The sequence below is a fragment of the Acartia tonsa genome, chromosome 4 (genome assembly GCF_053477335.1).
Source record: "Acartia tonsa isolate MP-2025a chromosome 4, ASM5347733v1, whole genome shotgun sequence".
Classification (NCBI taxonomy): Eukaryota; Metazoa; Arthropoda; class Copepoda; order Calanoida; family Acartiidae; genus Acartia; species Acartia tonsa.
In genome coordinates this window covers 57,655,507-57,683,446 of record NC_137263.1, presented here as the reverse complement: position 1 = coordinate 57,683,446, position 27,940 = coordinate 57,655,507, and the positions used below count along the sequence as shown (strand labels likewise).

At 34.4% G+C, this 27,940-nt stretch overlaps 2 protein-coding genes across 3 annotated transcripts; one reads left to right on the top strand and one right to left on the bottom strand.

The window, feature by feature from the left end:
• Window positions 1-2,920: 2,920 nt before the first annotated feature.
• On the bottom strand, window positions 2,921-19,266 carry Top1 (DNA topoisomerase 1). 2 transcript variants are annotated; one of them, XM_080159200.1, is made up of 22 exons: window positions 18,928-19,266; window positions 16,231-17,085; window positions 15,814-15,877; window positions 14,989-15,062; window positions 14,331-14,420; window positions 13,506-13,634; window positions 12,978-13,093; window positions 12,618-12,717; window positions 11,634-11,750; window positions 10,312-10,439; window positions 9,414-9,514; window positions 8,892-8,992; window positions 8,586-8,711; window positions 8,234-8,291; window positions 7,415-7,487; window positions 6,838-6,921; window positions 6,307-6,460; window positions 5,774-5,865; window positions 5,069-5,180; window positions 4,486-4,691; window positions 3,735-3,812; window positions 2,921-3,468 (listed from the first exon to the last, which is right to left on the bottom strand). In XM_080159200.1, the coding sequence occupies exons 2-22, from the start codon at window positions 16,990-16,992 to the stop codon at window positions 3,429-3,431; spliced, it is 2,805 nt and encodes a 934-aa protein (XP_080015326.1). In that variant the 5' UTR covers window positions 16,993-17,085; window positions 18,928-19,266; the 3' UTR covers window positions 2,921-3,428. The 2 variants fall into 2 exon arrangements, with proteins under 2 accessions (XP_080015326.1, XP_080015327.1); XM_080159201.1 differs by lacking the exon at window positions 2,921-3,468 and having other exon boundaries at window positions 3,740-3,905.
• A 3,300-nt stretch (window positions 19,267-22,566) lies between these two features.
• On the top strand, window positions 22,567-26,129 carry LOC145317916 (uncharacterized). The gene is made up of 3 exons (XM_080159199.1): window positions 22,567-23,669; window positions 24,305-24,414; window positions 25,302-26,129. Exons 1-3 carry the CDS (start codon window positions 22,629-22,631, stop codon window positions 25,501-25,503), a joined length of 1,353 nt encoding a protein of 450 aa, XP_080015325.1. The 5' UTR covers window positions 22,567-22,628; the 3' UTR covers window positions 25,504-26,129.
• Window positions 26,130-27,940: the final 1,811 nt, after the last annotated feature.

Sequence of the window (27,940 nt, the reverse complement as noted above, 5' to 3'; positions counted from 1 at the left end):
AAGTTAAAATTGGATGGAAAAGGTAATAATAGAGATTAGGGTTGGGCCGGGTATCCGGTGTGGCCGGATATCCGGCCGGATACCGGATATTGAAACTATCCGGCCACACCGTATATCCGGCCCAACCCTAATAGAGATATCTAGTAATAGATTAAAGAAAGCCTGCAGGAAATACACCGCTTTAACTGTTGAAAGACTACCACAAGTAGACCCAAAATCTCAAATTTAAAGCATCTAGCTCTAACATCAAAAAAATTATAGTCATCTTAAATTGACATTTCGGGGTATTAGATTTACTTGTGGCAGTCTCTTAGCAGTTAGAGCGAAGTATTTTTTGCAGGCTTCCTTTGAATCTAATATGCTACTGATTTTAATTAAATGGCTTTTCAACCTTCACAAATATGCTGACCATAGTAAAATAGAGTCTATCTAACAACATCTAATTACAATTGGATAATAAAGTAAATATATTTGTCATTAATTTTAAATTGTAAACACCTTGTATAAAAATTAAAATTTATTGGATTAATATTATATAATTATAATTAAACTTTTTATGCATTTCTAAATAATTTAAAACTAAATAAAATATTTACAAATAAAGAAAAAATTAAGATTATAAAACTTTATAAGTGACTCCTAGCGGAATGTATTTTAACTAATATTTTGATGAACAGATTATAAATTGGAAAGCAGTTGATTCCCTATCCGTCTTAAATTCTTTAAGGGAATGGGTAAGAGATCTAAAGGGATAAGACAATGGCCGATTAGTTATTGTACATACCCTTGATGAAATTGCAATTAGTGGTTGTAACGTTTGAACATTCAACTTGACGAACCAACCAATAAAAATTTAATAAAAGTCTCCAATGTTGTTAAGCCAACTAATAAAAAAATGCTGTTATAAAACTTTGAGGACTAGTGTAATAAACAGTACAACACCCCTTTCCTCCCTGGATGTGAAAGAAAGTCAAAAAGGGGAGATAAATAAGCAAAAAAGAAAGCTCCTGCAAGAATGTTTTGAATATTTATCAAAACAAGGGTGACACATCCATAAAAGCGAAGGTCTGAAACGATAGAACAAACACACATTAACCCCTGTAGAGTGTCAGAACTGAAATGCAAAATGTAAATAAAAAAGTTTTGGCAAAATTATACGTAAATTTGTTGCAAAACTTCTTAAATACAGAATACTGTTTAAGAACATACATGTTAGGACTTAATTATAGAGATGCTTTGCTTAGTAAAATTGTACCTGGTTGTAATATGATCTGAATCAGTACTCCAATAATCAAATCAATCTGATTATTATATCACATAAAATCAACAAGTTTAACATGGACGTATGGACATTCTGGTACTGATTATAGAGTTGATACGCTCACTAAATCGTACCTGACTACAACAGGTATCATAATGCAAAGTTTGGAATCGAGAGGACAATTCTAACATGCCTAAATTAACGAAAATAGCTATCCGTTCCATACGGAGGCACCGACCCTAATTATAGAAAAGCCTTGCTCCTTACAACGGATCTATAGTATAGATGTATAATATACAGATAACTACCTACCCATTCTTCCAATTACCTTTTTCGTCTGCTAGCAAAGTCAATTGTTTTTTTGCTACTTGGCTGTGTTAATATTCCCCGACACCATTGGTTGATTTTCAAAGACCCAATTAAAAGTCGGCAAAAGGTAATTGGGAAAAAAGTTATTTATTTAACCCCTTCGCCCTCTTTTGTTTTACTCTAATGTTTAAACATGCTCTGCAATTAAAGGGTATGAAGGGAATGGAATAAGAACCGTGACACATCCCAAGGCTTATATTAAAAATTAATTACCCTAAACCAATCAAAGAACCAATGTAAAGCTTTCAACAACAAAAATTTATTAAGTAGTAATCGAGATCTTAAGATTCAGGTAAAAAATACAAATACTATTTTATAAATGGTCTAGTGGAGGAGGATTTTATACGCCCTCCCCAGAAATAGATATTAACCTTACCAGGATCTATAAGCAGCTACCCTGTAAAGGAGAACCATATCCGTTCAGCAGTTAACGAGATCCTTCAGACAGAAAGATATCCAGTTACTATTTTATCAGGAAAGATAAAAGAGAAAAGAATAACAATTACAGAAATAACAATTTATTTACAATTTCTTAATTTTTTCAACAAAAAAAATAATAATTCAATAAGAAAACTACAAAAGTACAAAAATCAAACTGGCGGGTTCTAGAATAGATTATTGTGTTAAAATTACACCAGATTTTCAGTTAATTATGTATCAACAATGTAGTGTGATTATGAGTTTATTTGATTCTAAAAACCCGCCAAATTTTAATGGATAATTATGAAGAATGAAACTTATATTTTTCAGTTTTCTAGCATAAAACCTTCCTTTTGGTAAGTAGGGGTTTAAGACTGGAAAACCGCAAAAATAGGATATTTTATGGTACAACAAATACACCTATAGTATAATTATATTAAAACCTAAATAACTAAAATTTAGAAAAATAACCTTAATTTATGAAACTAAAGATTCTTAATATCTAGATATTGTATTTCATAACTAAAAATTCATGATTTTTTTATGGAGGGAGGGTGACACCTACCCCCCATATTTTTTTTTAATGCCCCGTGGCCTTAGGACAAAAAAAAATATTTTTGAATTTTTTAACATACAGAAAAAAATTAAACCTTACACCTAATTTTTTACAATACATAGTTTGGATCACTAAACCACATTATAAACCTTTAAATTTGATTTAGTGCCCCCAACTGCTACAAAATAATATTATACTAACTTTATTATACATAAGATTACTTTTTTAACAATTAAATAATGACTATTGTTTTAAATTTTAATTTAATTAAAAATTTCATTTTTAAAAGATTGGTAATGTTTTTTTAACATGTCTTTTATTCTAGATTTTTTTCTCACAGTTTGGTTATTTCATTTAAATAATGGTTTAAAAATCAATTTTGAATATCATGAACAATTGTTGAATTGGCAAGATTACTGAAATTGATAAATTTGGATATAATGTGCAGTTTACGGTTAAATAATGCTGGTAACGATTTTTGGTGATATTCGATGCCAGGAATATTTTGCACTAAATCAATTTTGCTTGGATAAAATCACATTTTCTGCAAGTAATAACCACCCCACTCCTGTTTTAGGACAGCCCTGCAGGGCTTGAGTGTGTGTGTGTGGGGGGGGGGGGGCCGGGGGGTACACTCCCCAAATGCAGAAATTGTGATTCTATCCTAACTTCATTTTGTTGCCAAATCCGAATAATTAATAAAAAGGAAAAAGAAGGTATGATTGCTGACGGGATTAGATTAGATCTCGTGATGATCTCACATGGTTTTATGATCCGTGTGATCCCTGCGGGATTATCATCCGTGGTAATCCCGTGGCGGGATTAGAACTCGTAATCCTCATCTGCCATGTCGATGGCCCACCTGAAGAAAACATAATGTTATTGGTTGAAAAGGTTGGACACTACTAATTTGTTCGGAACTAGTTTAAATTTGATAAAGTTATCCAACAATTTTAAGGCCTTATTATTTTGTGGGGGGTATAATCTAACGTATTGGAGAATTTTTAGGGGGGTAAAATAAATCTGCGGGGAATAAAAGCCCCTTACCACCACCTTTGGACGTTTAATAGTCCCCTACTTCCCTGCTTAACTTTGCGGATATTTCCTATTTAAAAAAAATAAAATAACCTGAATTTTTCTCTCTGAGTCTTGTTATAAACCTTCTCAATTGGAACATTGTGCTTCTTGCACCAAGCCACGGAAATTCTAAAAAGAGTTTTAATTTAATAGGATGATTATATCAAGTTATAAAACTTCTCAATTGGAACATTGTGCTTCTTGCACCATGCCACGGAAATTCTAGAAAGAGTTTTAAATTGATAGGACTACTATATCAAAACAAAATTATTTACGTCTTTTGAAACATAACAGACAGACAAAACGATGTATAGACAAGATGAGCATATGTCAGAATAATCTTCACTGAAAATTTCAATGGCCGCAGAGAAAATCATATTTCCCCCACCATAGCGCTACAGACTGACGGACAGACAAAGTGAACAATCAAAATATAATAAAATAACACTAGCGGCTACGCCCCTAGAGGCCTCTAGTGGCACTTTAAATGTTTTTTTTTTTAATATTTAAATATGTCTATGTTGCGTTTGACGTTTATATTTTGTTGAACTCTCTTCGTTAAATCGATAAACGTAAGGATAAGCGGTTGCGATCATAGCATCTAGAGACTAGGTGATCTGCATTCAAAGGGGTAGGTAGGAGGCCTTAAACCATCTCAAGGCTTAAATCTACATATATGTGAAGCTACACTAAAAAGGAGAACAAAAGCAGTTCAGTAGATATTGAAATCTTAATCTACAGACAAAAAAAAACTACATTATAAAAAAGGATAGGGGAAACAAAAATGACATGTAAACTTTACCTAGGATCCAAATAGTTCAACTTTGAAGTGCCAAGGGCAATGGTCTTATTCTCGTCCTTGTCTGTCTTCTGAATCTCCAGCTTGTCTAGCTGCTCGAGCAGTCGCTCCAGAGTCTTCTTGCACTTCTCGTACTCTGCCTTGCTGGCTCCCCCCTTGGAGGCCTTCTTAGCGTTCTTCACCTTCTTCTGTGCCTCTTTGATCTGGTCCTGAAATGGATTTAGTTTAAGTGGATATATTGACGACAGGAAAAGGTTTACTGTCTATTTAGGTAGCTAGTATGGACCTCTTTTGTTGGTCAGAGTAGAAGGGAAGAGGATGGGGTAAAGAAGAAAATTTAATAAGTGAAAAGTTTGATTATTTTTTATTTTCTAAAGATTTTAAGCCAGCTAATAAATGAACGTATTGGTAGAACTTCAGGAATCTTAAGGGACTAGACAATGGATGATAAATTCATGTAAACCCCCAATGGTTAACATTTCTTAGGGAAAGGTGTTGAACATTAAGAAGGGGAGGGGGGTCTGTGCTCGACTAGGCACTAAAAGGAAAACCGCGTGCCGCCTAAATTCCAACAATGAAAAATTACCTGTTTGGCCTCAATCTTGGCGTTCAGATTCTCCATAGATTTGTCATGAGTCTTGGGTACTGCACGTTGATGGTTACACAGCACAGCAACTGCGCGATTGGCTCGGTTGTAGCTAAATAAGATAAGTTTTCATTAAAGCTGATGTCTTTTTGAATTAGCAGCTTTCCGCGGATATTAAAATAACTGCACGTTGATGGTTACACAGCACAGCAACTGCGCGATTGGCTCGGTTGTAGCTAAATAAAATAAGTTTTCATGAAAGCTGATGCCTTTTTGAATTAACAGCTTTCCACGGATATTGAAGTAAAAAATTTTAAGATTAAAACCAATATTATGATTTTTATTTTGATATTCGTAGAAAATTGTCTGTAGTACTAAGTTATTTAGGACTTTTCAGTATGGCTGAGAACCGTTCTTATCCAATGGATATTATCGGTTTCGAAGTCATAACTGAAAAAAAAATACTGTCATTCCATTTGACATACGTGCCCAAGTAGAAAAATTTAAAGGAGGCCTGTATCGGCCTAATGATTAGTGAGATCTTCGCTGCAAAAGCCGGCCAGAAACTACATCATGTTTCTCTTATATTTGGTTAGTAAGATTGAAACACAATATATTTTGCAGGGGTGTATATTCTGAATGGGATACCCTGCTAAAGGAGGGGAATATACACCCCTGATATTTTGTCTAAATAATGATAATTACCTGAGAAGCTTGGCCTGAACTGGGTCATCATCCTCGGTCAACTCTTTCAACTGTGCCTGCAGGGTGAAACTGGCGTTGTATGTACGGAATACCTAGGATAGAAAATAGTTTAGATACCTTGCTAGATAGATAGATAGCACTGTGCTTACAGGGTGAGGCTAGCGTTGTACGTACGGAATACCTGGGATAGAAAGTAATTTAGAAAGTAAGATAGATAGATAGATAACTGTGCCTGCAGCGTGAAACTGGCGGAATACCTGGATAGAAAATAGTTTAGGATAGCCAGAAAGATATACAGACAGAAGTCACATAAATATAGATAGAAAGATAACTGTGACTCCAGGGTAAAGCTGGCGTTATATACGGAATACCTGCATAGTTGAGATAGCCAGAGAAATAGATAGTTAGTTAGTTAGATAGATAACAAACTATAGCTAAAGGGTGATTCTGGTTAAGAATGGAAGTTTTCATCCCAAAACTAAATCAACAAACCTAACCCTGCGGGGATAAACGACTCCTAACCTAACCCTTACCTTGGCGGTAAGACCGTCCATGAGCTGATTGAGATACTGGTTAAGAATGGATGTGTTGAGCCTATCGAACAAGTCATCACCATCCTTCTTTTGCTCGAGGAACAGTTTGAGATTCTTGTACACTCGCTTCTCCACGGGTACCTCGTTCTGGTATCTAGAAATTATTTGTATATAGTCAGGTATAAAGGGATAAGACTATGTCCGATAAATTGATGTACTTCCCCCCAATTACGATACACAAAATTACCCCTTCTGTAGATTAAAATTAGTGGTTGTAACGTTCGGACACTCAACTTAATTAGCCAACAAATCAAAATTCCTGTAAAAAAATGTTGAGCAAATAAATAAGAACTTTGGGGAATAGTTTAATAGACAGCCAAATGTGGTATTAATTTATGATTTTTATTTTATCTAATCGTGGAAAATTGTTTTTAATACGATACATGATTTTTTAGTATGGCATAAAACCAGTTCTAATCCAGCAGATATAAAAGGTTTCGAGGCCATACAGGAAAAAATGATACGACTTACCTGATGGAATCTTTACCCAGGAAATCAAACTCGACAACAAATTCTTTTCCATTTCTCTCGTCGTGCAGCTGAACGTGTTCATACCTAAAAACAAGATAAATACTCCCAATTATGATAAAACAAAGTTGCCCCTTTAGTAGATAAGTGTTCATACCTACAATACAATTGATGATGCACCAGATTTTCGTGTACTTGTACAATAAAGTGATAATCCCAACCTTCTACCCAATATACTAGGTATATCCATTCTTATATTCTTAATATCTTAGTCAGGGGTCCTAAGGGATACGACAATAAACCATAAGTTAATGATTTATACTCCCAATTTTGATAAAACAATATCACCCCTTCAATAGATGGATGTAATTTTTAAACAATCTAATCAGGTGATAAGAAAAGTAGAGGTCCATAATTGTCTGTCTGTCTGTCTGTCTGTCTATCTGTCTATCTGTCTATCTGTCTATCTGTCTATCTGTCTATCTGTCTATCTGTCTATCTGTCTATCTGTCTATCTGTCTATCTGTCTATCTGTCTATCTATCTATCTATCTATCTATCTATCTATCTATCTATCTTACCTAAGTGAGCAACAACCGACCGTATCGGCCTGGTCCTCGTCCTTCTCGTTACCAGCTCTCAACGCCAATTTATCTATATAGGTAAAATTGGTCAATCAATAACAAAATTCATTTTTTTAAATGAGAAACAGTGGAATATTAGACATGAAGGGCAGGGGTGTATATTCTACATGGGATCCCCGGCTCGGGGGGGGGGGGGGGGGAATAAAAAATAAGTGGTAAGAGGGGAAAAAATGTAAAAATTAAGAAAACTGAAAACATTTTATCATTCCCCCCCCCCCTCATTGGCGAAAAATACTAAAAAAGTGTGTGGTAGGAGGGATAAAATAAATAAAATATAGAGTTCTTTCAATATATTCCATTTTCCCCCCCTGCTTGGTGAGAAAAAACTAGGGGGGAAAAAAAATAAAAAATTTTGTAGCCGGGGAAAAAAAAATCTTGTGCAGAATATACACCCCTGATGAAGGGACAAACGGACGAAGTTAAGGAGCAGATATTCAATGGTCATAAAAAATAGAAGGAAAGAAAAAAAGAAAAATACCGAAACTCTTATCAGAACATATGAAGCATGGCCAGCTGACGGTCCAAGTAAGTTGTATACTGGATACTCTTTAATAAGGGGGTATATCACTTACACTCTTTATCAGTTACACTCTAGCAGGCTAATATATCGATCCCCCCATCCATCACCTTTACCCCATCATTCCCCTCCTATAGATGAACGAACTGACCTATAAATGATGTCAATGTTGCAGCATAAATTAATTTAAAAATTTTCCCTTTCATAATATCCACGTATTTTTATATACATTAACTTACCAATAAAGTATAAAGCTACGGCTCTCTGTCTAACCCTCATTTCTTTACTCTTCATGTCCTAAAAAGAAAAAAAATAAGATAAAAACATTACATTTTGTCTTTTAATGATCATTTATTACTTCAATACACGAAGGGAAGGGACATAAGATTGTAAATTACACTGGTACCCATAGTTTTATTATTTCTTGGCTCAAGTTTGGGGTACTTAAAAGAATTTTGATTGGTTGGTCCCTAACAAGTAGTGTCCAAACTATTTCACCAATAACTTTAATGTACAGAAGAGGTAGTTTTGTTTATTATCAATGTAGACAGCCTTATATCTTAAGATCCTTGTAAAGAACAAAAAACTTACATCCATATAGTTGGTTCTGATGTCATCAATCTTTGCCTTCAACATTCTCGCTTTCTCATACTTCATCATGTCCTTCTCTCCCTTCAACTTGGAGCTAGGGTTCAACATCACGTACTTTATCTGGCCCTGAGATAGATAGATAGATAGATAATAGGATAGCTAGATAGATAAAAGGATGGCTAGATAGAAATTAAAGATGTCAAAAAACATAAAATATCTACCTAAACATATTCTTTCCATAAGGCTATCCCGAAGAGATAGAAAACAAGGTTGGATAGAAGATAGCAAAGACATCAAATTATGTACCTGAACATTTTCTGTCCAGGACGCGAGCCAGGTGACCGCATTGTCGTGCTGGATCTTCTTCCACTTGTGGCCAGGTGGCGGCTTTGGATACTCGCTGTCCTGCAGTTACCAAGGAGAGTTTATGGATAGGTCATAGGTACCCAAAGTTTTATAATAACGTTTGCTTATTCGTTGGCTTTGGGAACTTTAATAGATTTTTTAATTGGTTAGTTCATTAAGTTGAGTGTCCAAGCGTTTCAAACACTTATTAAAATCTAAAGAAGGGGTAATTTTATAAATCATCATTGTGGACCGGATGTGCATTAATTTATCGGCCATTGTCTTGTCCCTTTGGATCCAGGGAAATTGTACTGAAGATTTAACTAGTAACCAAAGTTTTTCATCGTTGGCTTAAAAACTATGAATACTTTTGTCCAATTTTAATTGGTCGTTTCCAATCTTTTCAAGCAATAATTGTAATCAACAAGGGTATTTTTTTAATCATCATTGGGAAGAGTATCTATTCATAAATGTCCCATTCCTTTGAACAGTTGATGATAACATCCTCTGGCATTGTTCTCCGTTTTATGGCTCCCATCTTAGGGTGCTCGCCTCGACCACGGAATAACCCGGGAGGCTCAATTCTAGGATAGATAGATAGCTAATAGATAGATAGACAGATAGTTAGATAGATAGACAGATAGTTGGATAGATAGATACATAATCTTTATCGCACCCATCTTAGGGTGCTCGCCTCGACCACGGAATAACCCGGAAGGCTCAATTCTAGGATAGATTGATAGCTAATAGATAGATAGATAGACAGATAGTTAGATAGATAGACAGATAGTTGGATAGATAGATACATAATCTTTATCGCACCCATCTTAGGGTGCTCGCCTCGACCTCGGAATAACCCGGAAGGCTCAATTCTAGGATAGATAGATAGACAGATAGTTAGATAGTTAGATAGATAGACAGATAGTTGGATAGATATACATAATCTTTATCGCCCCCATCTTAGGGTGCTCGCCTCGACCACGGAATAACCCGGGAGGCTCAATTCTAGGATAGATAGATAGCTAATTATTAGATAGAAAGATAGCCAGGGGCTGCTATTCAGCCAATTAATTCCATTGGAAATTGCGGAAAATTAAAACTTGTTTTTGGTGTAACTGAAAAGGAAGTGGGTAAGAAAAGGAGAAAAAAGGGAAGGGGGTCGAGGAGAAATTTTCACTTAGAATTGTTTGTCAGAATCACATTCCCTTTTCCCTGGAGATAGGTATTAGATAGTTTGATGGATAGATAATAACCGAGACGGGCTTAATTCAAGATGGATGGATAATCAGTAGTTATAAAATTATTTTAATATATGTTGACTATAGAAAAACCTTTCTCTATAGATAGATAAATACATAGGTGGATAGAAGGGATATATTACCTGAAATTACCGATCTTTTCTTTATGGCCGTCAATGATACAGAATCCCATTTCCTCGATAATCTGTTCATTCTTCTCTTTCTCGGCCTTTTTCTCCTCCTTGGAGCGAGCCTTACGCTCCTCGCTCACCTAGAACAAGTAACAGGATGTGTGCTTGTCTGTATAGCTGAGCATTCCATGAACCACTGGACCTATAGGATTCTTTTTTACAGTGAAACTTATTATGAGAATCCTTTAAAAAAGCAACAAGATGTCTGCCTGTAAGTGTGTAGCCAGGGTTTCGGATCCGCATTGATTGTATGCGGATCCGGATCCGGATCCTACAATAAAAATAAAATCACAGGATTTTTCAAAAAAATTCTATTCTTTAATTCGAAGTCAAAAATACTTTTAATTTTCAAGTCTGAACCTAAACCTTAAAGATTGGCTCTCATCAAGAGAATGTCTGAGATTTTATATAAATTTAGGTAGATTTTTCCATTTTTTCCGCATTTTTTTGAGTCCAAGGATCCGGATCCGCATGGATCCGGATCCGAAACCCTGTGTGTAGCATCTCATGAACTATTGGATCTAAATGATTCTTTTACAGTGAAAAATAGTGATAATCTAGAGACACATTCTCTAAATCAGCCAATAAGATAAAAAGAAACAACTCCGTCATGGAATTAGTTGAAATTGTGCACAGATTTTGGTAGTAAAGGTCATAATTTTTTCATTTTGTTCGCATAATTAGTCTATAAATAGAAGCCTTTCATGGGTAAAATATATCGTATAAAATTTCTTTTCTAGTATAGTTTGAAGCACATGACAAAACATTGTTAAGATAAGTTTAAAATCTCTAAAACACTGTATTCTTAGGTACCTATGGCATTAAATTAAATTTAAATTAAATAATATGAAAGGGACAGGGTTTCGGATCCGGATCCGCATATTTTTGAGTCCAAGGATCCGGATCCGCAAAAAAATGCGGATCCGGATCCTTGGACTCAAAAAAATGCGGGAAAAATGGAAAAATCTACCTAAATTTATATAAAATCTCAGACATTCTCTTGATGAGAGCCAATCTTTAAGGTTTAGGTTCAGACTTGAAAATTAAAAGTATTTTTGACTTCGAATTAAAGAACAAATTTTTTTTGAAAAATTTGGTGATTTTTTTTATTGTCAAGGATCCGGATCCGGATCCGCACTGACCAAATTTTGAGGTTTCGGATCCGCATACAATCAATGCGGATCCGAAACCCTGGAGAGGGATGTACATTTTTCACCCCGACGGCCGACACCCCTTCAAACAGAAATAAATTTAGATACTATAATAACAATTACCTTTTTGAAATGCTCGTTAATTTCAGAAAAGTCACACTTTTGTAGGTCTCTGAGAATATCCCTCTCCTTCTCTGTCATCAGTTTGCGCCAATCTTTGAAGAAATTCTTGTTGAACACCTGAAAAATAAAAGAATAGTGGTTTCTCGTATTTATTCGAATCCGGTGGATAGGAACCGGTTCTCATCCATACGAAAAAACTATGTCTAGCATCGTATCATATCCAGCTTTCTACGAATATAAAAATGTACAATCATAAGATTAAAACCAGTTTTTTTTAGCCCCGAGGTTGTTGTACACTCTATATCCGCGGAAAGCCGTTTATAATAAGATGCGAGAAATAACTATTATCGCATCGTATTATAGACAGCTTTCCGCGGATATTAAAATTAAAAACCCATTGAAGTGGAGAAGTCCCTTAGTAATAAAAGACCCAAAAAATCATTAACCTTTAACATGCATAGGAGGATTTAAAATTGTCAGGAATACAATGATTGAACAAAGTTTCAAAACAATAGGACAATTCCATACCTCCTTAGTGGTGTAGTCGTGGTCCAACATCCTTCCGTAGAAGTTACTTTGTTTTAAAATAACATGATGATTTTAACCCATATTTATAGCTAGTTCTTAGTACTTACAAAGAGAAAATAAGGCAAAGTTTAAAACAAATAGGACAATTCCATACCTCCTTAGTGGTGTAGTCGTGGTAGAACATACTTCCATAGAAGTTACTTTGTTTTAAAATAACAGGATGATTTTAACCCATATTTATAGTTAGTTCTTAGTACTTACTTATAATGACTAAGTTTGAAATGATAAGGACAGTTCAATACCTCCTTAGTGGTTTAGTCGTGGTAGAACATACTTCCATAGAAGTTACTTTGTTTTAAAATAACAGGATGATTCTAACCCATATTTATTGCTAGTTCTTAGTACTTATAAAGATATAATAAGACAAAGTTTGAAATGAATAGGACAATTCAATACCTCCTTAGTGGTGTAGTCGTGGTCCAACATCCTTCCGTAGAAGGTTGCAGCCTCCTCTGTGTCTTGGGACAGCTTCATAACCTTACCATCGTACCAGAACCTAGGATAATACGTACGTTAAGATCTCGTAAATGACCAATAAATTGATGTACATCACCAATGATGATACACAACAATACCCCTTCTGTAGATTACAATTAGTAATTAAGCGTATGGACACTAAACTTAATGATCTAACCTATAAAAATTCACTGTAGCCCCCAAAGTTATTAAGCTAATGAATAAGAAAACGCTATAATAAAACTTTGGGGACTAGTGTAATAAACAGCCCATTGTCCCCTCTCTCTCTAATTAACTTACTTGACATGTGAAGGAAGGGGATCGTATTCAGGCGCCAACATTGGACCTTTGTGTTCCAGGAATCTCCATTTGACACCGTCGGGTAGCTGCTCCTGCTCCTCCCACCATTTCCACACCTGCAATAGTATGTCCATTTAGATCAGAGAAACGGCAATCCTAAATTCTGTAGTAACAGGATGCATGTCTGTCTATCTGTCAGGTCTTCTTAAACAAAGGAAATAGAATATACTTGGATATTATGAAAGGGGAAATATTGTCGTTAATGTAGGTTGCTAACATGGAACTCATTTATTGGTCAGTTTGCACATCGAGTAGGAGGGGAGAGGATGGGGGTTTCGTTATTTTAACCCGCTGCAAGTTTCACTTTATTAGAGAACATATAAATCTGGTGTAACATCCAAGTAATAATATATCCATTTCTTTAACGACCGGATCGAATGATTCATAAAAATGTAATACAATAGACAAAAGAAAAGTTTTAGGCTATTCTTGGTATTTAAGATCACACAAACAGCAACTTCGTCCTACCTTTTTCTCCTCCTCGAGTTCCTTCTCCTTCTTTGTCATTTTCTTCTGGGGGGAGGAGTTATTTTTGGATGGGGTTGGCGGGGGCTTTTTCTCTACCTTCGGCTTCTTCTTTGCCGGCTTAAAGTCCTCCTAAGAAAAGTTATTTATCACATCGTATTACAGACAAGTTTCCACGGATATTAAAATGAAAAATCAGTTTTGTTATCCCTGAAGGACTAAAGGGCCGGGCTTATAGTATTAATTTTATAAATCTTATTTTAAATTTTTAATATTTATAGAAAATTGTCTGTAATATAATGCTGTACAAGAGTTTTGGTTTGGGTATCAGTGGATATCAATTGATTTCGAAGCCATACTGAAAGTAAATCTAGGTTGAAAATCAGGAATCTTAAGGGATAAGACAATGTAGTAATTAAGTAGGTAGTAGAAATGTTTTGATGGATTAACACTAAACAATTCAGATTTTAATAAAAAGGTACCCAAAGTTTTTAAGCCAACAAATAAAAAAGGAGTTTAAATTTAGGGTAACAACAACCCTACAAGATAATTTTAGTCATATTCAAGAACTCCAATCGATTTTCAACTTCACAAAAAGATTATTTTAACAATAAGGCATAATCTTACAAGCAGGGGTGTATATTTACAATTTTGACCCTGCTGGGGGAGGGGGGGTGTAAAAATTAAGAGAACTGGAGGCATTTCTTTCCCCCCATTTTTCTCACCTTTTTGGTGAAAAAAAACTAAAAGAATATGTGAGAGGGGGAGAAACTAGGAGGGGTAAAAAAAATAAAAAATTTTGCAGCCGGAGAAAAAAATATATCTCACCTCTTCTTCGTCGGAATATTTATTGTTTTTCTTTTTGGAGGACTTGGCCTTCTTTTTCGACAGTGGCTCGTCGTCAGATTCGTCGTCATCCTATGGTAAAAAAATGTCACTTAGTCTAACAGGTATAGGCCAATAACAGATTTTCCAGTATTGCTTCGAAACAGATTTATATCCGCTGGATTTAAATCGGTTCTCAGCCATCGTATTTCAGACAATTTTCCACGAATATTACAATAAAGATCATAAAATTAATGCCTACCAGTTTTGATATCCCCTGAAAGCTGTGTGTACTACATTGCTATAAATAACTGAACTACTATATTTATGATACACAACAATTTATATGATAATATTATCGACTAAATGATGGAAGATAACTAGACACGTGTTTTTATCCTTATATAAAAGTAACAGTATGTCTTGATATATGAGAAATTGTTGATTTTTGTTGTCAACTGGAAGCTAAATACCTAGGTTTTTATAAGCATGCTTTTTTGTTTTGTTATATCCAAATAAGAAATAGCAGCATTAGGCAATAAAAGGTAGTAGAGTAAGTAAGAGATGATCTAGCAATATAAGAAGCCTAATTTAATGACAAAGCTACTCTATAAGCAACTTTAGTTGATCGGTATGTCTGTCTGTAAGTCTTTGTGTGTACCTGTGCCTTCCTCTTCTTGTCTGTCTTTCTCTTGGCCAAAGGCATATCTTCATCTGAATCTTCATGTTTGATGTCTAAAATAAGAATACTGGTTGAAAAGTTTGGACACTGCTCCAGGGGTGTATATTCTGCACAAGATTCTTTTTTTCCCCTGCTGCAATTCTTTTTTTCCCCTGCTGCAATTTTTTTTCTTCCCCTCCTAGTTTTTTCCAGCAAGGAAGGGGATAAAAAATATTTTCAGAACTCTTTATTTTATTATTTTATTATTCACTAGCGGCTACGCACCTAGAAGCCTCTAGGTGAACTTAAGGTAGGAGGGGGAAAAGTCGACCTCATCCCATTTTAAATTTGAGTTCCAAAGGAATAAAGAAAATATCTTAGGTGGGGGGATGGGGTGAAGACACCCTCCCCTAAAATAGTTCAAAACCTTCCCAGAATCTATAAGAAGCTTCACTGTAAAGGAGAACAATATCGGTTCAGCGGTTAGCGAGATCCTTTAGGACAGACAAAAAACGCTTACTACTTTATATAATAGGATAGGTATTATGCCCCCTTCCACATATTTTTTAGTTTTTTTTAGAAAAATAGAAAAAAAAATGCTTTCAGTCCTCTTAATTTTTGCAAATTTGCAGAATATATACCCCTGCACAGCTCGTAACCAACAATTTAAAAATCACTACTAAAATTTTTTATTCCAACAAATAAAACTTTAACTTAGGGTACAAATGTAATTCAATGTCCAACGACCCCTCCATCCCCGGGAGTAACATAAAATTATCGACCATTGTCTTATCCCTTAATATCCCTGAACTTAAGTTAATATACCTGGTTTATACTCCTCTTCTTGATCCTCGTCTCCACCATTATTCTCATCCTCATCCATTTCTTCCTGAGATATACAGAAATTAGTACAATCGACATTTTTACAGGGAAAAATTGTTGTAAATTTATCTGGCTAATATGGACCTCATTTATTGGTTAGTTCATTCATCCAGTAGGAGGAGAGGGGGTGGGGTTTTGGTGGAGGATGGGGGTATCGTCATTTGCAAGAATCATTTTATTAGAGTACATGAAGAAATCTGTTAATTATGTAAACAAAATTACCCCTTCAGTAGGTAGATTCACATCATTGGTGAAAAAGTTTTATTTATGCTTATTTGTACAGCCCAATCAAGATTTAATTAAAAACAAATATTTATTAATAAAGTAGCTGCGCTGCTAATGTCAACAAAAAAAGTTTACCTGTTTAACCTCCTCCTGTTTGACCTTGCGCCGGGCCTCGATCCTGGCCTCCTCCTGGGCAAAGTAATCATCCCCCAGCTCCATCCCCGGCTCATCCTTGATCTCCCGCTTCACCGGCGAGCTCTTCTCCTTCTCCTTACGCTCGGCGCGCTCGCGCTCCTTGCGTGCCGCGCGCTCCTCCTCAGTTTCCTTCTTCCTCTCCTTGTCCTTGCCGCCGTCGCGCTCTTTGCGCTCCTTCTCCTTGCGGATCCGGCGCTCCTCTTCGGTTTCATTCTTGCGGCGCTCATCCCGCTCCTTGCGCTCTTTCTCTTTGCGCGCGGCGCGCTCCTCCTCCGTCTCTTTGCGCTTTTCGCCGTCCTTCTTGTGTCGTTCTTCGCGCTCCTTTTCCTTTCTTATCCGCCGTTCTTCCTCCGTCTCCTTGGGCCGGCTTTCTCTCTCCTTGCGCTCTTTCTCTTTACGCGCGGCGCGCTCTTCCTCCGTTTCTTTCCGTCTCTCTTTGCCACCGCTCTCTCGTTCTTTGCGCTCCTTTTCCTTGCGAATCCGCCGCTCCTCTTCCGTCTCCTTCGGGCGATCCTTGCGCTCTTTCTCCTTGCGAATGCGGCGCTCCTCTTCGGTTTCGTTGGCCCGGGACGAACGTTCTTTTTCTTTGCGGATGCGGCGCTCCTCTGAAGTTTCGCGGGGTCGAGACGACTTGTGGTGGTCGCTGCCGCCGTTCATGCCGTTCACCTCGGCGTGTCCGTTGGCCATCTCTGATTCGGTCATTCTGGCGGTTCTAGAGATTTGTGTGGAGTTTTTTACAAGTTTTGAAATTTGTTGTTTGTTATACCAGTGTCATCAAAGGACGAACTGTCAACACTGAAAAAAAAAACATAGATGGTTAGGTAATTAATGATGATATTAAAATTATCAATTGTAGAGTAGCTGCACTTTGTTAACAATGTATAGATCATATGAGCATGTGTTATAGGAATCTCAACAAAAAGATAAAAGATGTCTATCTTTAATAACAGGCGAGAAAATAACATTTCTCCCTTAGCGTTACAGACTGACTAAACGAATTAGAGTAGCTTCGCTACTTAAAAGTAATAGTGTTTTTAATGTATAAAAAGTAATCTTGTAAAAGAAATTGTTCTTAAAAGACGACAATAAAAAAGGATTGTTTTGCAATAATGAGATAAATATATTCTATTACACAAAGTAGTAAGGTTTTTTGTCTTAAGCTTAATATCTCGAAGATTGCTGGATTGGTTTTATTTTACAGGGAAACTCTATAATTGTCTTGTGATGGTACTAAGCTATTTTGCTGACCCTACACTATCCTAGAGTCTAAGGGCGAGTAAACTAGTGTATGAAATCCGCTGAACCGATTTGGTCCTGGGAAGATTTGTTAAAATTTTAGAACATCTCCCCCCCCCCAAAAAAAAATAATGAGTAGGAATTTTTCTTTTTAAAACTAAAATAAAAAATGGGGGGGGGGGTCGAATTTAATAGCCTACCACCCCAAGTACCCTCCAGGGCGTAGCCGCTAGTTTGAATATAAAACACTATGATATACTTTCCAAATTGAATACATTATTATGACAAAGAAATAATCAGATAATAATCGAAATCTTAAGCTTCAGACAAAAAGAACCTTACTTCTTTACTTTATAGGATAAAATCTTAATACAACTGATTAAATAGACATATATATTTAATCTTGCTTTCGTTTAAAAGAAAACACTTTAAATTGCGCAATTAAGATTATTGGAAAAATATAAATTAAGAAGATTTAATTTAATATACTTTCTTTTGTACAAAGTAGAATGATGTCTGTCTGTCGGTACGTCTATCGGACTGCTATACAATATACTTTGGTTCTAAGCTATTTTCAAGAAAGTGTTGTTATATTATCAAAAAGCTTTATATATATATTAATCCTTGTATGGTTTTAGTCTACTTTTCTGTACCTAGAGTGTGAAACTTAAACAATGAACAAAGCTCTCTGGAAGTTTTTAGGCTACTTTACTGCCCCCCCCCCCCCCCCCCTTAACTTTTAAAATTGAAAACTCATGAAAACTAGGGACGCAACCGCTAAGTAAATAATGCAAATCATAATAAAATATAAAATAAAGTTATTCATACCTATTGAATTAAAATATTTCTAAAAAATTTTACAATGAAATAAATTATAAGTAATTTTACTTTAATGAATAATCAAAATTTAACAATTTAAAAAAAAAAATTTTTTTTAGAAAAATTAAAATTTTAAAAATAACTTCAAATTTCAAAAAATTAACTTTTATTATAATAATTTTTTTTGTGAGAAAAATAACAAAAAAACTTATGAAATATTATTTTCAGAATTTGTACTAAGTTCCCTTCTAATTTTATACTTAGTCAAAATGGCGTCCCCCAAACTTAGTAAAATTTCCCCACAACCTCTTTATTCAGCTAAGTACAAAAATACTTAGAATAATTTTCCCTTTTTCAAAAAAAAATTTGTTTAAAATACAGGTTTTATGCTATTTTTTGATAAATTATGAGAATTTTTGACAAAATTATGATTTTTTCACTTTCACATTTTTGTGTAACATACAAATTGTGCCGTTATAAAATTTTCGGCATTGAAGAAAATGGTTAAAAAGTCACTTTTTTATAACAAAATATATATAAAAACTGTAAAATTATTAATTAATTATATAATAAAGATCTAACCTGGGCAGTTTTGATGCAAAAATCCGGAGGAAACTGAAAATTTTTGTGTCTTGGCCACGAGGCAAAAATTTTCTAAGTGTTGGCTTAGTTTGGGACTTAGCCTGTGAGCTAGACACACCAGCTACAGCTCGAGCTAGAGAGCGAAATTTTTTGCGCATTTTCAACAGAGAAAAGTCAGCTTTTAAAATAAACTACTTAATTCATACAAAAACACTTCAATACATTCAAAATAAATTGTTTATTCATTATTTGCATTTTTTTTATTTCATAATAAAAAGCTGCTTTTTAAAAAACACCGCAAAAAATTCGTGTTGTGAGGAATGGGGTTAAGGAGAATCGAAGGTGTTTATCAGAAAAAGGGGAAAGGTTATCTGCTCAGATAGGGAATGGAGAGCGAGGGAGGTAAATGCAAGAATCCAAACGGAGGGATTCTTCAATTATGTCAACGACAAAATTCTATCTAAACAATTTTCCCCGCTTTATACTAGATGAAAATTGACAAATTTTTTTGAAAAATCTTTTATAAAAATGTTTTTAAACTTCTAAATTAAAAAAACTTTTGTTTAATGGGAAAAAAGTGTAAAAGGAAAATTTTGCTCCTGTTTCTTCTTTTTACTTTATGAGGGAAAAAATATGCAGAGTAAAATGTGTCCCTAGTATCCCGAACGTAAACAAAGCTACAGCAAATCAGCGCATGGCATTCAACTGTCACCTTGACTCTGATTGGTCGAGAGATCAGTGACTACGGGTTCATCGCAACAGCTGTGTATGAAGGAAGCCGCTTGAGCACAATTTTTCTGCTTCTCTTGCCTAAAGATTCAAACTTTTGATAATTTGAATAATTCAACTTTTGCTAAAATTATATATGAAATCCTTGGAATTTTCCCCGCATTTTATTTGAAAAAAAGTTTTGTTATTATTAATACCGATAAATGTTTCAAAAGTTTTGAGCCAAATGTCTCCGTGCCGGTACCTCAATGGTCGAACTTGAGAGTGGGGGTGAACGTACTTTCATTGTACTAGGAGGCGAAGCACTAAAAAGAGGCGGGAAAGTGCTAAAATACCAATAGGGAGATAAAAAAGGGAAGGGAGGAGACAATCATGAGTCGTCTCAAAAGAGAAAGGACAAAAATTCACGGATTTGGGGAAAACTTAATGGAAAATGAATTTATATCACAACTATTTTTGTTTAAAAATTGTTCCTTAAAAATCCTTGAAAAATTTAGGGGAAAATAAATTTGTAATTAATCATTTTCCCATAATCCCTGGACAAATTTATAACAAAAGGGGATTTTTTGTAGGCCGTTTTGGCTTATCTGACAATGACATACTTATTTCATACGACAAGTTGCGAAATAAAAAAATAATCAAAAAATTTTAATTTCCAGTTTCGAAAGAATAGATCAATTTTATCGTTAAATTAACAAATCTATAATAGTTCTTAAAATTTATGGGGATTTCAACATTTGAAATTCGGCCACTCTGAAAATACCGCGCCAATTATAAAATGTCAAATGTTTATTTTGATTTTGTTGTAACTTGCAGGGATCACAAGGTCGTGTTTTTTACACGACTTTTGCCAAAAAGTCGTGTATTTTTAAAATTTTCTTGCCTTACCCCCTTCCCTTTTTAATTCCCCCTTTTTCTTCCCCCCCTTCCCTTTTTTAAAAAAAAGTCGTGTAAAAATAAAATTTCATGTGAGATCCCTGGTAACTTGTATGCCGCACTGGCTCCGCCCATTACAAGCTAATCTTTATCCCGAAGGGAGGAGACATAGGACTAAAAATTACACTGTCCCCCATAGTTTATAACCTTATAATTTTATTTGTTAGCTCAAAAACTTTGGGTTTATTTAATTTGAACGAACAATGTTTAAAATTTTAATCAATGAAGGGTAAGTTTCGATTATCATATTGGGGATGTACATCAATTTATCGTCCATTGTCTTATCCCTTAAGATCTCTGAATTGTTATTATGATTAACAAGAATGAATTTAAGTCTATTAATTGCGTAGCTATAGGTATTATAATTGATTTTTTAAATAAAATTTTTTAAGAGGGGCACTTAATGTAGGAGGGGGAAAAGTCGACCTCGTCCCATTTTAAATTTTAGTTTAAAATGAGTTAAAAAAAGTATTTTTTGGTGGGAGAGGTGGTGAAGACACCCTCCTCAATAATAGTTTAAAACCTTCCCAGGACCTATAACAGGCTTCACTGTAAATGAGAACAATATCGGTTCAGAGGTTAGCGAGATCCTTCGGGACAGACAAAAAACGCTTACTACTTTATGTAATAGGATAATGCAGCCTAGAGCCATGTCCCTGGACCTATGTGAAGCTTAACTAAAATGAAGCAACCTATCGGATCAGTAGCAATTGAAATCAGTCAAAAAAATCTTAATCCTATTATATAAAGTAGAAAGGTTTCTTTTGTCTGAAGCTTAATTTTCTTCTATGGGGATGGTGTTAGCTCTTTCCCTAATCCCTTTATTACAGAGCCTCTAGAGGGGCGAAGCCAATAGTATTGTGTACTAAAGACTTTCGACATCGATGTCAGGACACTATGCCTACAACTATTACGCCCCTAGAGGCCTATAGTGGCACTTGATCTGTTGGGGGTGGGGGAAGTCAACCACCAATTTTCTTATAAAGTTTAAATTTTTTTAAAACAGACATACATCTTTTGATAACTACTGATCTGATTGAGTTCTTTATTTAAGAGAAGCTTCACATACGTCCCAGGATAGTTTTATTTCGTGATATAGTTTAAGGCTAACTTTTTCCCTTTCTAGATGCTATGGTCGCTGTCGCTAGTCCTATTACATAAAGAAGTAAGGTTTTTCGTCTGAAGCTTAAGATTTCTGAATCAATTAAGTTCTCCATCTTCTATGGATGAAGGTACCGGAATTGTTGTAGGCTATTTTATTTTTAGATATTTAAGTCTTGGGGTGGTTTTAGGCTATTTTATTTTTAGATATTTAAGTCTTGGGGTGGTTCTAGGCTATTATTTTTCTCGTCCCTTCCCATTTGTTCTCATTTAATTATAAGGCCCCTATATGGTAGGTGCGAAGCTACAATCTAAAGTATTTTTTTTTTGTCTGTAACGAAGGATCTCACTAAGTAACCGCTTAACCAATTTAGTTCTCCTTTTAAAGGAATCTTCATTTTTTTCCTAGCTACTAAAATACAGAGCCCCTAGATGCTAGGGGCGCAACTGCTAGACCCATTATTATATAAAGTAGTAAGCTTCTTAAAGGTCCTGGGAAGGTTTTAACTATTTTGGGGTACTGTAACTCCACCTTACCAATAAAAAATGACACCCCCCTTAATTTTTTTTTCTTTTTAAATCTTGAAATGAAAATGGATTTGTGGGAAACTTATATCCCCAATCTTAAGTGCCCCTAGAGTCTTTTAGGGGCGTAGTCGCTAGTATTATATAAAGTAGTAAGTTTTTTTTGTCTTAGGCTTAAGATCTGAATTAGTACTCATTTTATCTATTTCTCTATTTTAGGGATGCTTCACATAGGTCCCTTGACAGATTTAGGCTATTTCACAGATTTATGTCTTGGGATGGTTTTAAGCTATTTTCTAGCCCCCTTGATTACAGCTATATTATAGCTGAAGAAAAATTACTTAAGGTGGATGTTTAAAAATTAAAATCCCATCAGGATTTAATCTTCCTTTGTTGTAGTGAAAGTTAAAATGTTTAAAATAAAACCATCTTTTGGTGTCCGTGCTAACCCACTCTTTAGTGATGATGAAATATTTGAAAATGATTTATTACTTGTTGATAATATAAAAGAACACTACCAATCAACCAATGAAATGAATGCCAACCCACTTATTAGTGATGATGAAACTTTAGCAAATGATGTGGTAGTCGTTGATAATTTAAAAGAACACCTCCAATCAACCACTGAAATAAATCCTAACCGACTCTTTAGTGATGATGAAACATTTGAAAATGATGTGGTAGTTGTTGATAATTCAAAAGAACACCACCAATTAAACACTAAAATGAATGCTAACCCACTCATTAGTGATGATGAAACATTTGAAAATGATGTGGTAGTCGTTGATAATTCAAAAGAATACCACCAATCAAACACTAAAATAAATGCTAACCCACTCATTAGTGATGATGAAACTTTTGAAAAAGATTTAGTAGTTGTTGATAATTTAAAAGAACACAACCAATCAGTCAATGAAATACATACTAACCCACTCATTAGTGACAATGAAACATTAACAAATGATGTGGTAGTTGTTGATAATTTAAAAGAACACAACCAATCAACCACTGAAATAAATCCTAACCCACTCTTTAGTGAAGATAAAACATTTGAAAATGATGTGGTAGTTGTTGATAATTCAAAAGAACACCACCAATCAAACACTAAAATGAATGCTAACCCACTCTTTAGTGATGATGAAACTTTTGAAAATGATGTGGTAGTTGCTGATAATTCAAAGGAACACCACCAATCAGTCACTGAAATACATACTAACCCACTCATTAGTGACAATGAAACATTAACAAATGATGTGGTAGTTGTTGATATACATGAGCACCACCAATCAAACACTAAAATGCACGATATGGTAGTTGTTGATAATTCAAAAGAACATCACCAATCAACCACGGAAATTTTACCAAACTCAATTGACATTGTAAATGCAACTAAAGAAGTGTCAAAGAAACTTAAATTTACTGCCAATGATAAACCACAAGAAAATACACAGGTATAAAGAGACCAGTAGGTTGTGGGTAAATTCCATAAAGGTGTGAGTTTTAAGGCTTAAAAACAGTAGTAGAACAATAATAACCTGAAAATTGTTAAATAAACCTGAAATTTTCACTGAACGCTTTGCTAATATCAAGCTGACAAAAATAATTTTTTAACATGCAATAAAAAGAATTACCATGGACAATCAAATAATGTTTTTAAAAATTAATATCTTTGAAATAATTGGCATTATTTGTAATTTTTGAAACTCTTACCTACCAATATTTTTTTATAATTGTCAATTTTGTTCTTATTGTCAGTTTGACATTAGCGAAGCATTCGATGAATTTTCCGTTTTTTTAACAATTTTTTTTGTCTAAAGCTCTTTTCAATAAGGAATATACCTACATATTTAGTCAATATTATTGTTCTACTACTGTTTTTAAGCCTTAAACTCACACCTTCACGGAATTTACCCGCAACCTACTGGTCTCTTTTCCATGTATACTATAAAATTCAGAAACAGCACTGTTTTCCATTTTTATATTAAGTTTTTTCAGATAAGTTTTCTACAATTATTATTTATAATATATACAATTGACAGCTCTTACCCCCCAATTGATATTCATCTACAGTGTAATTTTATTGTAGGCAGAGGAACATGTCTTTTCTTTTGATCATCTACCTTACCTAGTCCACAAAGAAGTGATAAAGTTTCTTGAAATCCAGGATATTCACAATTTGATGTTGTCTTGTAAAGAGTAAGTATTTTTAGTTGAGTTACTCTATAATTTGAAAAGTCCGTTTATCTGTTAGAGACAAAATGGGGAAAATGTGATTTTCATGATTTTCTCAACTAATATTCAAAATAGACGGCTGAAATTTTCAGGGATAGAATAAGTTCAAATTCTGCATACTTCTATTGAGTTTCATTGAGATTTGCTTATTGATCAGGGTGTTAGTTCAATTTCTAGTTTTCTCAAAGTTTTATGATTTTCTCGACTCATATTCAAGATAGTAGGCTGAAATTTTCAGGGTTTAAACAGATTTACTTTTTTCATATTTCCACAAAGTTTGTTTAAGATTTACTTAATGGTTGGGGTACTGAATCAATTCCTAGATTTTCACGTAGTTTATTTTAAAAAAATTTTCATGACACTGCTCTATAGTTCATTTCTTCTGGAAGTCCATCCATAACTTTTTAGCTTCACTACTTATGGATGTTGTCAGCGTTTCGGAGCCGGGAGCAGCAACATTTTTGGTGGAGCCGGAGCCGTATTTTTCGTTAAAAACGGCTCCGGCTCCAGATTAGCTAAAAATGATTTTTTAAAGAAATATTATAATTTGGCAACGGTCTATTTCCATAAAATAAACTGAAAAACTATTGTTACTTAACAAATAGACACACATCCTTCTACTTTTATATAGCTTTAATCAAATAAAAGCAAATTATTTTATATTATTCTATTTTATTTTATCAAATTCAATAATGAACACAATTTTAAGGTAGGAGCCAGAGCCGAAGCCGCATCAAAATTAAACGGCTCCGAAACGCTGGATGTTGTCAACCTTGTTATTGATTCTGTTTTAGCTAGGGACAAAGTCGACTCTCCCCTCCACTTTCAAATTAAGAAAGGTAATATTCTAGGGGCGAAGGTGGTACCCTCCTTCAGCTGCAGGAGGTTGAAAACCAGCGGCTGGACGCCTATGAGAGAAGTTTGCGGGCAGAGTTGGAAATGAAGTTAGAGCAGCTACAGGAGGCTGAAAATCAGCATCAGGCGCAGTTAGAAAGGGAGGAGAGGCAGATTGAAAGTTTGCGGGCAGAGTTGGAAAGGCTCTGTTTAAAATGAAAAATCCTAAATAGAATTCACCATTAGCCTTAAAAGTCAATCAGCCAGCGAAATCTCTTACATCAGACAGATAGACAAGAGCAAGTGATTCTAAGCACCTTCTAGCAGTGATTTTAAATGTGTTTTTTTTTGTGAATTTGCTAGGGTTATATTTAATATTGTTGTATCAATATAGAAAATAAGTTTCACCTTGGTGGTATATTATGAATAAAACTTTGAAATGTTAGGCATTTTTTGAGGAAATATAATCAATTGTTTTGTTGAGTTAAATGATTCAAATAAAATAACACGCCAAAACATAATCAAATGCTAATAAAAGAATACTAATAAAACTGTTCACAATATTACAAGTTACCATCCCTTTTACTAAATTTTTCATTGATAAAGTTTACTTTTGTGTCGCAGCAGTTTGAACTCATCAAAACATTTGATGATATATAGTTGTGAATTTGAGTTTAAGTTAAAGTTTATTTGATCTTTTATTTCATTGAATGTTTATATTTTTGTGATGTTTAATTTTATTTTGCTTTTAGAACCATTTAATAGGTATGTAAAAAGCTTAATCCTAATTGTTTTTATTGATTTGCCCAACAGTGCTTTGGAATATTGTCTATTTTTATTTTTTTTCAGATAAACTTCTATCAAAATGTAATCTAAGAATATTTATTTAACACAAAGATATTTTGATCTTTTAAAAATTAGTCCAGACAACTACAATATGGTAATTTTATGATCACAGGGAGGGAAAATTACTTCTAGGTGTTTAAGGTTTCTTTGTCTTTACATGAAAGGGCAGTAATCTTTTTTCGAGGGCAAAACTGCCCTCATCATCAGGAACTAAATATAGCAATTATTAATTGATACATGTTTTTAATGCATTTTTACTTATAAAAGAACTAATATTCCCTATGGTTGCACATTGATAACAATCAAAGTGAATTAATTAAATAAATGTTTGATTATACAAGGTTAATTAAATGCAAAGTAGGACAGTTTAAGTATCAAAATAGAATTAAATTTTAAATGAAAATTTTTTTCATCCATGAATATTCTTAACTCTTTTAATCATGTATATTTTGTTTTTACTTTTTGTGTACTTATTGCTTTATGCATTTCGAGAAATCCTTTTTTCCTAAATCGAGCAGAAAGTTGAAAAAGTTACGGCTTAGCCATTTGGTCTATTTTTGCTTTTTTCCCATAGAAACTTCTACACATCATATTCTTAGCCGGTCCCAACCGTTTTCAGCTGGTTCTTGCCGTTAAGTGGCTGGTATTATAATTTTAAAAAATGATTATTTGTATCATTTAACATGAATTAAAGCAAATATTTTCTTTAAAAAGTTAATTCCGACGTAGTTAAGGGGGGGGGGGGGGTAAAGTTTGTACAGTTATAGGAAATGAAAATTCAGTATCAAATTTTGCCCTGGCCTTTTGGGCTTGTTTTTATAGTTATCAACCTAATACTTTTTGTACGCTCTTTTATATGATTGTATCTACCTGTAAAATTTGAAAATTAAATTTTGGGACTTTCCCTCTAGGGGCTAGTGGGACAAAAGACCCCCCCAACCACTAAAATTTTAAGTTATGAGCTTATCTTTAAAGATATCGAGCTGATTTTTTAAATGGAACCTTTTATTACATAGATGAGTTGATTAGCCACTCCATATTTTATTTCTGCACTTTACTTCTAGGGGCTTTTGGAGTAAAACAACCCCCCCAAATACAAAATTTATAAGTTTTGAGCTTACATGTCCCTAGAGGTAAGGTGCAACAAGGATGACAACATCCATAAAGGCGAAGCTCTGAAACGGTAGGACAAACGGACATTAACACTTGTGTAATGTCAGAACTGAATAATCAGAATGCGAATGTATAAGAGTCAAAGCAAAATTGTAAGTAAATTTGTTGAAAAACTGCTTGATACAGGATAATGATTATGGACATACTTACATTTTTAGGACTTGATTATAGAGTTGCTTCGCTTATAATATTGTACTTTGTAGCCCAGGAATCAGTATACCAAAAATCAGACCAATCAAATAAGGGGGGGGGGGGGGGAAGTTCTGACACATTTGCGTAAACCTGGTGTATAGGCTTCATCTTTGGACTGAGAAGATAGGTTATTAGGGATAAAATCATTGTTATGTGATGAATTACCCCCAGATTTAAGATTTTTTGGATAGGCCTCCAGGTTCCGGAGCTCCAGGCCTCCAGGTGGTCTCTGTACAGGTAAAAATTAAAAATAAGATTTTTTTTTGAAGAGTTAGAGGTTAACTTATAAAACAAAATATGCTTCTTTTTGATTGTTATTCACATATTTGAAGAAAAAATATACATATTTTAACTGGTAAGCTGACATCTAACTCTTAAAAAAAAATTTTTTTTTTCATTTTTACCTGTATAGAGACCACCTGGAGGCTATGGAGCTCCGGAACCT

What these genes read in the sequence shown, in the direction of transcription:
- LOC145317916 (XM_080159199.1), top strand. Translation starts at nt 22,629, where the DNA reads ATGTTTAAAATAAAACCATCTTTTGGTGTCCGTGCTAACCCACTCTTT. An exon ending in AACCACAAGAAAATACACAG is followed by an intron (nt 23,670 to 24,304) that starts GTATAAAGAGAC and finishes ATTTTATTGTAG; the next exon opens with GCAGAGGAACATGTCTTTTC. An exon ending in TTGATGTTGTCTTGTAAAGA is followed by an intron (nt 24,415 to 25,301) that starts GTAAGTATTTTT and finishes GTAATATTCTAG; the next exon opens with GGGCGAAGGTGGTACCCTCC.
- Top1 (XM_080159200.1), bottom strand. Translation starts at nt 16,992, where the DNA reads ATGACCGAATCAGAGATGGCCAACGGACACGCCGAGGTGAACGGCATG. An exon ending in TGTTATCATCAACTGTTCAA is followed by an intron (nt 8,993 to 9,413) that starts AGGAATGGGACA and finishes CTTGGTAACTGC; the next exon opens with AGGACAGCGAGTATCCAAAG. An exon ending in TTGAACTATTTGGATCCTAG is followed by an intron (nt 3,813 to 4,485) that starts GTAAAGTTTACA and finishes AACTCTTTTTAG; the next exon opens with AATTTCCGTGGCTTGGTGCA.